The sequence below is a fragment of the Gymnoscopelus microlampas genome, assembly GCF_963454915.1.
Source record: "Gymnoscopelus microlampas genome assembly, chromosome: 5".
Taxonomy (NCBI): Eukaryota; Metazoa; Chordata; class Actinopteri; order Myctophiformes; family Myctophidae; genus Gymnoscopelus; species Gymnoscopelus microlampas.
In genome coordinates this window covers 29,292,834-29,306,365 of record NC_139942.1, presented here as the reverse complement: position 1 = coordinate 29,306,365, position 13,532 = coordinate 29,292,834, and the positions used below count along the sequence as shown (strand labels likewise).

General features: G+C 42.8%; 1 protein-coding gene across 5 annotated transcripts in view; it reads left to right on the top strand.

Moving 5' to 3' along the window:
• Nucleotides 1-13,065, top strand: part of LOC311044783 (sickle tail protein homolog) — a 90,003-nt gene extending 76,938 nt beyond the window's left edge. For 4 of the 5 annotated variants that reach the window (XM_084056577.1, XM_084056575.1, XM_084056578.1 and 1 more), the window contains 8 exons: nt 149-341; nt 613-694; nt 1,399-1,638; nt 3,182-3,274; nt 5,396-5,464; nt 6,232-8,559; nt 9,813-9,941; nt 12,758-13,065. In XM_084056577.1, the coding sequence (XP_083912703.1) occupies nt 149-341; nt 613-694; nt 1,399-1,638; nt 3,182-3,274; nt 5,396-5,464; nt 6,232-8,559; nt 9,813-9,941; nt 12,758-12,784 (3,161 nt within the window). In that variant the 3' untranslated portion in view covers nt 12,785-13,065. The remainder of the gene's footprint in view (nt 1-148; nt 342-612; nt 695-1,398; nt 1,639-3,181; nt 3,275-5,395; nt 5,465-6,231; nt 8,560-9,812; nt 9,942-12,757) is intronic. The other variant, XM_084056576.1, reaches the window with a different exon arrangement.
• The last annotated feature ends 467 nt before the right edge of the window (nt 13,066-13,532 follow it).

Genomic DNA, 13,532 nt, shown 5'->3' with positions numbered 1-13,532 from the left:
GCTACTTTTGATACTTTTGTGTGACGCTGTAGTATGATCAAGTAGGACATTAATTTACGGAAAAAAAACACAAAAAGTAAAAATATGGAGATGAGAGGTTTCTGCCAGACAGCCAACAGGGATATATTTTGTGGTGTGTCTTCTTCAGCCCCAGTAGAAGTGTCTCAGCCTGCCGTGGCCCCTGTGGAGGCCCCTGCTGTGGAGCCCTCCTCGGTCCCCCCAGGCGCTGAGCGGGCCGGCAGGCCGCTCGTGGAGAAACCCCGCCGGCCCAGTGTGGAGAGAGAGCGCCGGCAGAGTCCTGACAAGGCTGGGAAGTCTCCGCCTCCTCCACCACCACGCAGGTACTGCAGGTTGATCAGTCAAGTCCCATTAAACCTCTTGCTAGAAGTCCTTGTTTTAATTTCAATTTATGAGTCCATTTGGTTCTGTTACAGACCTTTAAGGGACTATTTAGAACTGCCTCAAGGAACCCTGATGGTCCCCACTTTGTTCTTCATTATTCTACTTCATACTTTTTGTTATCTTCACAATAAACTATCATAATTGTAATAATATTACATTTACAATATAATCGTTACAGTATTTATTGCTGCTGCTGTTGTCTTCTGTTAGGTTCTACCCTGCCAGCCCAGGTCTCACCACAGGAAGGTCAGGGGAGGTCATCTTCACCAGAAAAGACCCTGTTGGTGCTCAGGTGTGTGTGTGTGTGTGTGTGTGTGTGTGTGTGTGTGTGTGTGTGTGTGTGTGTGTGTGTGTGTGTGTGTGTGTGTGTGTGTGTGTGTGTGTGTGTGTGTGTGTGTGTGTGGGTGGGTGGGTGGGTGGGTGGGTGGGTGGGTGGGCGGGCGGGCGGGCGGGCGGGCGGGCGGGCGGGCGGGCGGGCATGCACAGTTACATACTGCAGTACTTCACCAAGCCGGCTTGATCAAGGTCCCAGATTTTGGGGGATAAGAGAAACTAGTTTAATAAAATTCCTGTTGTGTTATTGGATTTCCGTTTCCTCCTCAAACTTTGATGTTGCATACCACAGAAGAAGTGCAAATCAACAACAAAGGAAACATTTTAATCAATCATCTTTTCACTTCCTGTTGGTATTTATTAAATGACTCTTCTTCTTTAGTCATATTGCCATATTTGTATTTCATATATTCTTGACCGCAGACAGCAACCTACCTTGTCACGTTCCTTGTACCATACATGTTAACATACTCCACCAATAAGCTGTTTCTCATAAACGGTTTCTGAATTAAATTGATTGCAGCTGAAAGCATGGGCAAAATCAATTGCAAATTGTTTGATTTGAAACATTTAGTTTAAGAATTTCGTTTTTAGAAGGCATTTGTAGTATCGGCCTCAGGTCTTAATGGGTTAAATAGTCTTTTTTTGTCTGTTTGTCACCAGGATGAGGAAGAGAAGGAGGCAGTCGTGACTCCCCAGCACAAACCCCTACGGCAGCCCCCAGAGGTCAAACCCAAGCCTCCGAACCCCCACTCGCTCTCAGCTACAGCCCCAGCCACAGCCACGGCCCCGGACCCCAGCCCCACCTCTGTCCCGGCGACAGAATCGTCCGACACAGAGGAAGACGAAGAAGAAGAAGAGGAGGAGGATGAGGAGGATGACATGTTCATGAAGGAACTGCAGGTATGTGTATTCATGGAGCACAGCTACACTAACTTCTCTGACCTTCAGATAAAACCGATATAATCAAATCAATAACCTGGTGGAAGCTACCAATCCTGTCTCTTAACCCATTTAGACCTGAGGCCGATTCTAAAAACGCCTTCTAGGTTTTTGGAAAAACTTTGATTCAAATTATAATTTTGTTGCTATATATTTTTGTTGTTCGGTGGAAAAATGGTATGTCCCAAAAATGTTCTTTTTTAAAATAGTGAAAATAGCCGAACTATAAGCACACAGCACCTCACATGGCGAGGCGTTGAGTGCTTGTAGATCTGCTATTTTCACTACTTTTGTGTGACACTCTTGTGTGATGAAGTAGGGCTTTAATTTACAAAAAAAAACATACATTTGAAACTTTCTGCCCGACAGTGACAATATATATAACAACCAAAATGACACAGATGCCTTCCCGGATTGAAAGGTATAACAAAGTACAGTATAGGCTTTCCAGGTCTAAATGGATTAATTTAACTCGGAGAGCTAAGAAAATGGACTGGCAATCTTTTCTACGTGGGTCCATTTACACCCTCCGAGTTAAATTCACTCTTGTGATTTTGCCGTCTGATTGAAGTGCTCTAGGGTGAACGTGGATATAAAAAACACAACTGGGAGACGTTGGAGGAAAGAAGGTTATTAAGAGTGTCTGGGTATGACATCATCGGGCTTCCATCACAAACCCTCCGTTCAAAGTGCCCCCCACAACACACATTTTCCAACACACTTATTATTTACTTATTGTATTCTTTGTCATACGATGGTGTCCCGCGCCGAAAATAGCACGTTCTACGAGCCCTCAGCGCGTCGCAATGTGACGCGTTGTGGGCTCGGAGATCAGCTATTTTCGGCACAGGACACCGTCGTACAAGTAAGTATAAATCAGGCTTCCGATTATGACTCAGCATTCCCACACGTCAGACTTCTGTGACCTTGTGACCTGAAACATTTGTCACATACTAAGTGCTAAAGAGCCGTTCACCCCCCAAGCATACTACAAATATAACTATAAACTAAAGATATTGTTTGAAAAATCGTTCTAACTTAAAGGAGTAGTTCACCCAAAAGATTACTTATTTTCTATCAATTACACTCCCCATAAAGCATTGAATTCATGGAGATTTTTTGTTTTTGTCCCATTCCTAAGCCAATAATTTTGACATCAATCACAAATAAAATCTCATTGAATTCAATGCTTTATTGGGTGCGTAATTGATAGAAAACAAGTACTTTTTTGGGTGAACTACTCCTTAAGTGGATTGTAGAGTCCGCACCACAGCTATAATGAAGACAATGGTGAACGATACAGTTACAGTTATCGTTATAGTTATAGTGCCTGGTGTGATCAGACCTTTACTGTTAATGAAACTCCAGAGGTTTCGATGTTCAGTAACTAAATGAACGCAGATGCAAACGAGGAACAGCTTGTGCCGAGAACTAGCAAAGGACAGAACCTCAACCCCGCCACGCTCCCAGTGACCTTTGCCCCCTTTGACCCCTTCTCAACCAGGTGTTTCAGCAGTGCACTTTGAGGGAAATAGGGAGCAGATGTGTGGTTGACCTCTCAGCCTCTGACCCACAGAGCCGAGAGATTGACCCCAAGGTAAAGACAGGCAATCTGTTAACCGCGCCCAAGCCTTCACCGCTGAATTTAAACTATAAAATAAATCATTAACAAAATCACTAATAGTATAAAACTAACAAAATCACAGATAGTGCAATCACTAACAAAATTCTAATATTCAGCATGAGCTTATATCTAACATTTAAAAAAATATGCCTATAATCATAGGCATATTAAAGACACCGGAAGCTGTCTTAATGCTTTGACTAATACTCACCTGTTTTGCGGTTTGTACTAACTCTAATAAAAATCTAATGAGATTGCTCTCTTTCTCTCTCTCACTGTCAATCTCTCTGTCTCTCACTCGCTCGCGCTCTCTTTTGCTCCCTCTCTCTCTCTCTCTCTCTGTCTCTCTCTCACACACACACGCACGCACGCACGCACGCACGCGCGCGCACACACACACACACACACTGAGAGTGTTATTGGAGATGCTTGGTCCTTTTGATATGTACTGCTTATTCAACCTTTATAGATGAATGTATCTTAATCTCTCAAAGAAGCTGAATTTCTTTTATCCTATTTATGGATCTTCATTTTCTAATGCAGATGATGAATTATTACGCATCTTTCATGTCTAGATGGCAACAATACAGTAAGGATTCCTGGGTTAACAAGTCAGCGCCGCAGTGGTTTGAAAACTTCGGATTCCAAATCCCCCATTCAGCAATAGTACATGAGAGGCTGTGGTATGTTGTGATAATACCATTGTGCCATTGGCACCATGCAAAGTCCTTGTACTGTAGTCGTGGTATGATCACGATATATCATGGCCTCTATTGCATCATTGCTTTAACACAATTTTAACCAAAAATGATTATGGTTGCCTTTCTGACTAAAACACCTCATGCATAGCATAATAGTGGCTTATTGTGATTATACAACAGAGCAATGTGATGTGTTATCATGGGGAGATCCAATTTGACATTTAAATGTGTTTTGGCACAGTGTGTCTTATCTAGACCATGTGAGAGCTGCTAATTCCTTCTGCAGTGGAAATGTATTACCAGGTGGAAACAGTGGTAGAAAGTAACTAAGTACATGTACTCAAGTACTGTACTTAAGTACAATTTTGAGGTCTTTTTTTACTTTACTGGAGTATCTCCAATTTTCAATACTTATTACTTTTACTCCACTACATCATAGAGGCCAATGTTGTACTTTTACTCCAATACAAGTATTTGAAAACTTTAGTTACTAGTTACTTTGTAAATTTTGATAATAAAAAAAAAACATACATACATTAACCTCTTCAGCCCTACAGTATATGTACTTTGGCTATGAAAATAGCCAATCTACAAGTATTTCTACATTGCAGTATTAATACTTTTACTTAAGTAACAAATGTGAGTACTTCTTCCACCACTGGGTGTAAATGGTGTCTATCTCTACTCTCCACTATTTGCTTCTCATTCTGCCTCTGTGTCGTCAGCATGGTTTTTGAACCAGTGATAAAACTGAAGGAGTGGGTTCTTCTGTTGAAATCAATCCTTCACTTCCACTTCCTGTTAACACTGATTCCTGCTATAACACCAGGAAAATGTTCCACTATTCCATGCGGGTTCTCATCCCTGGTACTCTCAACTGCTGATTTCCTTGCTGTACTGTTTTTTTCATTCCACCATTGGTGCCTGTGGACTCTGTTGTTTTCTGTCGCCTGCCTGTTGGGAGATTAATAAAGAGATCACGGTACTCTAACCCACCTTGGCTGCTCTGTCCTTCTTTTGATAACTACAGTAAAGCATGCAGCAATTGAAACCATCATGATTTGTACCCCAGTTCATCCTTAAAGGAGTAGTTCACCCCAAAAATGACTTATTTTCTATCAATTACACATCCCATGAAGCCTTGAATTCATGGAGATTTTTTTGTTTTTGTCGCATTCCTGAGCCAATAATTTGATGACCGGCGGAAAGATGCAAATGTCTCCGGTAGGAGACTCAAAGTTGACACTTTGTGTCTCCTACCAAATCCATTATTGGCTTAGGAATGTGACAAAAAAAAAAAAAAAACATGAATTCAAGGCTTCATGGGTAATTGATAGGAAAAAAAGTGTTTTGGGGGTGAACTATCCCTTTAACATGCTGTCCTACTAATTAGATTCAGCTTTGGAAAGACAACCCGTTGTTCAGCAGAGATGACAACAATAGTCCAGCAGTCAGTCCCAGGGTAAGATGCCATGTTTCTTCCCTAGTACAAATATACCTCCTCTACAATGAACATGGTGGTTCAAGGAGGGGTTGTTGTTTTTTTAAGATAATTCTACAGGAGACAAACTTCCCCATATCTTTCTATTGTCTTTACCTTAATGGAGAAGGGAAAATGTGGGTTCTAAAGCTAATCATTTTACCCAGCTCAAAGTCACTGCTCTAATCTTTTAACCACTTAAACCCTATTGATGAGCATCCCAGGGGTATTTGGGCACCTCCTTTTTTCACCTCTTTTTGCCGAATGTTAGCCTATTATGACATACACAGTATAAGGATGCTAGAGTTCACGTGATTAATAATACATTTTACATTTCATTATTTAAGTTCTAATAAATTGCCAGCAAACTACGGCAATTCCCTTTTCTCCTTAAATTGCCTTTTTAATGCATCTTTGTACATTCTACCATCATGTGACATTATTTTCCTCACTACAGGATCCACCTCTCTCTCAATTGGTGGCGTTTTCATTTGTTCAATCAGATAAATTTGTCATTTCTAGCCCAGCTAGAAAAATGGACGGGGAGCTAGAAACAGCATTGTGACAGCAAATCCTCTGTTTAAAATGTATATTGTATCTATTGCACTTACAACACACTGTAGACTCGATCTTTCAACATCTCTGTTTAAAATCTCTGTATTTTATATGTTTAGAGACTTGAACAGAACAAACAGGATTTCGTACTGATAACGTTCTCGTTTCTCCCCTTCCTTCCCTGTTCTTTTTAGGTCATGTATTATGTCACTGGACAGCTGACCGCTCATAATACAGCACCAGAAGAAAATACCCAATGCAAAGAAGAAGAGAGGGCACCGCCCCGCTTACAGGTGGCCAATCAAAATCCTCCTGAACTAAAACATCATCCTGAGCTAATAACATCTGACCACCAGGTAGTTTCTGAGCTAGAACCCGTAGTGTTGGCTGACCAAGGTGGTTGTTGCTCTGATAATCAGACCATGGGATCTGGACTGGCGCAAGATACAGAAGCTGAAAAAGATTCCAGCTGTCCTGATCAGAAAATGGAGGAGGAGAAACATTTGGTTCAGCAATTGCCTGTCCAAAACATTGCTCTGGAGCGAGATACACAAGCCAGTTGTCCTGATAAGAAAATGGAGGAAGAGAAACATTTGGTTCAGCAGTTGCCTGTCCAAAACATCGCTCTGGATACAGAAGCTGAGAAAGATGCCAGTTGTCCTGATCAGAAAATGGAGAAATATTTGGTTCAGCAATTGCCTGATCAAAACATAGCTGTGTCAGGGAAAGTGATGGAGCTACCATCAGCAGAAAATGATCCTACTCTTGATACGAGTCCTTGCCAAGAAAATGTGGAGGGTGTCGACAAGGTCCTTTCCCCAAACCCAATACCAACTGCGAAGACCATGGTGCCAGTTGTGACTTTACAAAAACAAAATGTTCTTGTAGTCAATATGCCAAGTCCTGAGCAGATCAAAAATGAGGAGGAAATTGTCCAACAGGTGCCAACAGTAATGAAGGTTGAGTTACCACCAGTGGTAGCTTTACAAAAAGAAACTTTTGCTGATATCAGTCCGGTGAGTCTGGATGAGAGGATTGAGGAGGAAGTGGTAAAGCAAATACAGAGCCCGAACTCAGTACAACGAGACAAGAAGGTGATGCTAACGACAATTGTAACTTTACAAACAAAAGAAAAGATCCCACATTTTGATGCGAAACATGAGGAGGTAGAGGACAAACAGAAACAGTTGTCTTCACCAAACACGGCAGTGGCAGGGAAGAAGTCAAATTTGACAGTCGTCGTAACTTTACAAAAAGAAAACTCTCCAACTGATGGGTTGGTGTCAGAGGCCACAGAACCGAGTCAGGGGTGTATATCTGTTAGTCCTACCCACAATGTTGCCCCAACTTCCTCTAGTTTCACCGACAGCCCAAGCTCTCAACAGCAGAACCATGAGGCACCACGACAGACGTCCAGAGACCAATCGAGTTATGCAGATGAAGGCTGTAGCTTGAGTCCTGATCTGTTTGATGACGAGGGTCCTCCCCCTCCCCCACCCCCAACTGATAAGTTTTCTCTCCGGATGTCAAAGAACAGAGTAAAGGTGCAGTCTAAAGTTGAGCACCAGGACACAGCCAAAGCTAATAGCCCAGAGGTGCAGAGCGTCATGACAAACGAAAAGCAGGGGGAGCAAGATTGTGATCACAATGATGACTTTGACAATAAACCTATTATCATCGTCTTCAATGAGCCCATGGACATCCAGTCTGCATACAAGCGTCTTTCCACAATTTTTGAGACTGAGGAGGACCTGGATAGGATTTTACCATCAGCAAGTATCGAGTATGAAGAGGAACACAGCGGAGAAGAAAGTCTGCAGAGTTGGAGTGAAACAAGCGAAGCAAAGTTTGAGGTGACGGCAAACATAAAACATAAAACACTTGATAGTAGTATATTTCCCGATACTGAAGACATGGGTAAAACATGCTCTCCTTCTAAATCAGAAACCAAGAAGAAGTTCAAATTCAAGTTTCCCAAAAACAAACTGGCGGCCATCAGCCAGGCCCTTCGAACTGGAACGTCCAAACCAGGGAAGAAAACTCTTGAGGTTGTCGTCTACGAGGAGGAAGAAGAGTTAGCACCAGAGAGCAGGTTGAAGGAGTCAAAGGAGACCAGGAGATTTGAGATCAACAGCATCAAACAACAGACAGAGTCAGGCAAAAGTGACACATTTAATAATGGTATGTCGTCTATCAACACCAGTCATCCAAAGTCACCAACTCGGACAGAAGAGCTCTGCAGGAGTGCATACAACTCAATAACTAGCCTAGAAGAGTCCATCAAACAGCTGGAAATAAGCGTGGACAACATTGGTACCGTCTCTTCCCCTTCATCCGCCGTCTCTTCAAGTCCTACCACAGTTTCTAAAGAAGACCCTCAACCCACAGACAAAGTAAGGCGAGAAAGGGAGAAAAGTCCCTCCAAGAGACCGGGTTCTCAGATCTTGAAGGGCCCACAGCCGCCACAGAGTAAGAAGGCCAAAGCGCAGCCTTCCAAGGAGACTGTGGCTGCCAAGAGACAGGTCTGACGGGTCTAAAGTTCCTTTTCACTTACTGCTTAAACCTTGCTGGTGGCTGGGTCTCTGCTGTTACTGACTGAATGCAACAAGTATGTTGTCTGTGCTGCTATGAATCATTTCATTGATCTTGCCCCCCAAAATGAAATTACATCTGCCTACTAGCGGTGATGCAGAACTGTGTGTTTGGAGCTGTTACATCTTTTGATTATGTGTTGTTTTTTTCTGTTCTTTTTATTTATTTATTTAATCAGTCCCTTCTTACCGCATAGGCACTTAACAAGAACAAATGATATTTTTGGGGAATCTAAATAAAAATGCTAACGATGTAATGATAAAAGTAGTTTTTCAGGCATGTGTCACTACATTGTGACAAATACCTGAAGTATTTCATGTCAAAATAAATATTTCAGTAGAATCTCAATAAAATGTAATGAGTCTGTGATAATTTGTTGATTGAACTGCCAAATATTAGGAACTGAAAGTGATCTCTAATCTCTAATGTATCCAATTTATGATTGAGTTACCTTTTAATATGAAACATTATTTAGTTGACTGCACAGATGTATCATTTCTTGTAGATGCTACTAAGGTATATATAGCTGAAATAGCTTGGGAGTGCTTTGGCTGACTTATCAAAATGTCATTCTCATTGGAGAACTGTCACTTTGATGTTGCTTTATTTATTTTCCTTGTAGAAAAGAAATCATGTATGGCTTTGAAAACCTCTGTCTGTTTTTATGCATGGTGTGCCTATAAGTGGGTGTTACTAGGAAATGAATTGTTATGTGGGCACAACGACAATTCGCCTCTTTCTCTTGTATTCTTATACTGTCGCTGTCGGGCAGAAACCTTGTATTTCCATATAGTATTTAATTTATTTAATTTTATTTAATTTATTTGTGTGTGTATATATATATATATATATATATATATTCATAAATGAATGCTCCATGTTATCATTGTATGACAGTGTCATACAAAAGTAGCAAACATTTTGGGAAATATTTGAACATTTTCACCTGTAATAATAGGGACGCCAGGTTGAAAATGGGTCTGTATGTGGGCTTTATGAATATTTAACCAATGAATCAGTCAATCAGTTTTGGACATGCAAGGTTTCCGCCCGATAGCGACCATATCTTGCACGCTACATAAATGTCCTGCTTTGGTGTGCGTTTCAAAAACAACATTTTACTTGGATCTAAAGTATAACGTAATCACTTCTCATTTCTAACATGTAACTGCCTCTGTTCTAGACCTCTGTTGGCGGCTCCCCCTCCTCCGGACAGCGGTCCAGGTCTCGCCACTCGCCCTCCTCTGGTTCGCCAGAAAAGTCGGCCAAGGACCAGCAGAGTCTGCCGGACCCCCAGAGGCCTTTCAGACAGGTAGTTCTACCATGAGGAGTGAGGACGTCCACTCTATTCCAGTTTGACCAAGTGTTGAATGGAAATCTCTGTTCAAATCTGTGAACAGTCTAGTTGTTCAGTGCAGTGGTTCCCAAACTTTTTAGCTGAAGACCCAACAGAAACATTTGATTCCATTTTCACTACTTCTTAAACATTGTTTTTAATGTATGGAAATTATTAGATTTTTTAAATTTGATTTATGAATTACTTTTGAAACATTTTTGAATTCTGTTTCATTGTTGAAAAGTTTAGATTGTTTTGGTTTAAACTTTTTAAAATCTTTTGAAATAATATATTTATTTATTATATATATTTATATCCACGACCCAAACATGGATCCCGACCCACTGTTTGGGAACCCTTGGTGGAGAGTACTTTAGGTTTGGTTTCAACATGATAGTGATGTTGAGCGTTTGGTACTTTCTGTACCAAACAGAAGATTACCAGGAAGTGTCCTGTCTGTCCATCCTTATGTCATTATTCAGTGAACTGCACTTTTCTGTTTTCTGTACAGTGTTTAGTTGTAATGTCTCTCAGCTTCGCTGTGTTGCTGCTGTCTTTTGTCCTCAGTGTGTCTATTGTGATGGGCGTGTTTTATCCTAAAGTATTTTGCTCTCTTTTTGTGCTTTTCCTTTTCCTGTCGCTGCACTGTTACTGTCCTCTTCACCCTGGGTCACTTCTTTCAATAAGCGTTTTCATTCTAACTATGTAAAAATTTAAAGATTTGGTTCACCAACAGTAAGTAGTGCAGTAGTTGTTGGGATGTATGAACACAATCATTCTCCACCACCTCTCTTTAAGTGTTTAAGTGTGAGAAAAAGCTCACATGAACCCTACAGTATGAGCCATGGTTTCTCAACCAATGGGTTTGACTCATAACATAACATGAGAATAACATGTTAACGGTATGATGACGACCTTTAATTGAAAGTTATTATTTAATATATGGCTTCACAGGATGTTTCTGGAACAGAGTTCATGCAGGTCCGACAGTAGTTCAAAGTGGTTCGAAAACCACTGGCCAGAAGTAGGATTATTGAAGTCTGATTCACACTTTATAAATTAACCATTACTGTACAGAGTACAATATTGATTACGCCCCGATAGCGTGAGTGTGTATGCCATCCTGTAACGCACGGGGGTCAGTAACATTATTTTCATAAGACACAGTGTACTGCTACGTTTTACCTTCGCCCTAAAGACTTTTTCACATCATGATGCTAGATAGCACTAAAAGTGGTTCTTTGGCTCTCAATCATAGGGGAACATCTTTTGGTGCTAACTACTAACACCTATCTTAAAGGTGGTGTATAGCACCTTTGTAAAATGGTGCTATTTAGCCAAACCAACTAACCAAATAACCAGTAGAGAACCTCTAAAGACACATACAGGGGCTTAACAGTATGCCCCTGTATGGCAGAGATACTGCAGTATATAGCACCTCAACCATCCTTTGGGGTGGTTGAACTGCAAATCATTTATTGTTCTTATACCTCGACTGTTATGTTTATTTGTTTGTCATTGTCTTGTTATTTTCTGAGCTGCCGCTTACTAAATGTCACTCAATGTCATTATGTCACTGCTCATTGAACTTCATAATCACTTAAACCCTACCATCATTGACCGTAGTCCCCCAGGGCTCTATACTTGTTATGCTCCCTTTTCCCCTCTGTAATCTACACCAAATCTCTTTGCCGAAAATAACACAAGTTGTATTGCAATATATCATGAGCTTGTAGATTGGCTATTTTCACCTTAATGTTCACTGCAGAATAGGGACACTAGTGTTCTGTGGCTGCGCCACTTTAACCATGTTCAACCTGGCGCCCCTATTTTGGTCATGTCATTATTTTCAACATGTTATACGTTTTTTCAAAACATTTCAAAAATAGCAGATCTACAAGCTGGCAGATTGGCTATTTTTGCTATTTATTTATTTATTTATAGCCATTTCACAATAGGAGGGCCGCAGCTAGAAGCTATGGCTATGTGGGGGTCCTTGGCATGGACAAGTCTGCTTTAAAGGGATAGTTCACTCAAAACAATATTTTTTTTCTATTGATTAGTCACCCCATAGACATAGAGACTTGAATTCATGGATATTCTTTAGTTTTTGTCGCATTCCTAAGACAATAATTTGATGACCAGCGGAGCAGTGGTTCCGGTATCGGAGACACAAAGGAGACTCATTGTGTCTTCTACCGGAACCGCTGCCGGTCATCAAATGATTGGCTTAGGAATGCGGAAGGAAAAAATGACGGGGGTGAACTATCCCTTTAATTGCCATTCCCCCTTTGGGATGTTGAGTCCATGTGCTGACTTGGGGTCCGTGGTCTCTGTCCGCAGGCGAACAGCAGAGGTGCTAGAGCAGCAGCTGGGGATAGTAACCATACTTTCCTTGCTTTACCCGCTTCTAAGATCCCAGCCTTGTGTCATAGTTCTGGAAAACAGTCGCCCGCCAGTCTGTCTGCTCCTCACAGTCCTCCAAACCTCTCCTCTCCTGCTCCCTCTTCTGCTGCTTCTTCCAATTCCTCCTCCTGCATCTCGTCTGGGAAAGACTCCGTCTCGTCTCCTCAGTCTCCTGCCTGTCTGTCCTCTCCTCCTCCTGCTACCTCCTGCCACTCCAAACAGGCTCTCCTGCCTCCTCCCGGCTCTCCTGCCTCCGAGGCTTCCTCTCTGTCTCCTCTTCCTCCTTCTCCTCCTGTCAGCTCGCCATCCCCTCACAAGTCTCTGATTCCATCTCTCAGTCTGAGTCGTCTCCTCCCCTCCTCCTCCTCCTCCTCCTCCTTGTCTAGCCCCGGCTCGTCTCCATCCCACGCTAGCGGCGGCGGCGGCGACCCCCGGGCCCCGCCGAGCCCCTCCCGCCCCCGCAGCGACGGCGGCGGCGGCCAGCAGCGTCACCTCACCCTCCCCACCGGCACCACCTCCAACGCCCGCAACGCCCAGTGCAACTTCTACTCCTCCTCCTCCTCCTCCTACTCTTCCTCCTCCTCGTCCTCCTCTTGGACCTCCTCGTCGTTGTCCCCCAACTCCCCCTCCTCCTCTTCCTCCTCCCCTCCTTCCCCGTCCTCCTCCTCCCTCCTCCACGCCTCGGTGAGTCCGGTGGGCGGCGCCGGCGGCGGCAAGGGCGGCAGAACTTTGGCGTCCGCCGGCTCTCCGGGCCACGGCAAGAAGCTGACCGGGAGCCACGGCGGCCGAGTCCCGCGAGGAACCACCACGACGGCAGTGACCACGAAGGACATGCAGTGACCTGATGACACTGTGTGTTCACAGACAGTGAGTGGTGAGCTCCATGTGTTCAACCTTGTAACTTCAAGGGCGGACTGTTGCTCGTTCCTTAAAGGACGACTTCACCCATTTTCTTCATATAATTGGTCCTCACTAATGCTCATTATAATATGGTACCATTTTTGTCTACCCCGTCTGTGTCTCAGAGGAGGGCTGTGAACAGTTTGTGAACCCGCCAGTGACATCATCGATGGGGAATCCAAGCTAATAGAAACTGCAGGCTTTCTATTCCTGGAAAGTTGGCATGCTATAATGGAAGCCATTGTTCTCACGTTGATAAAA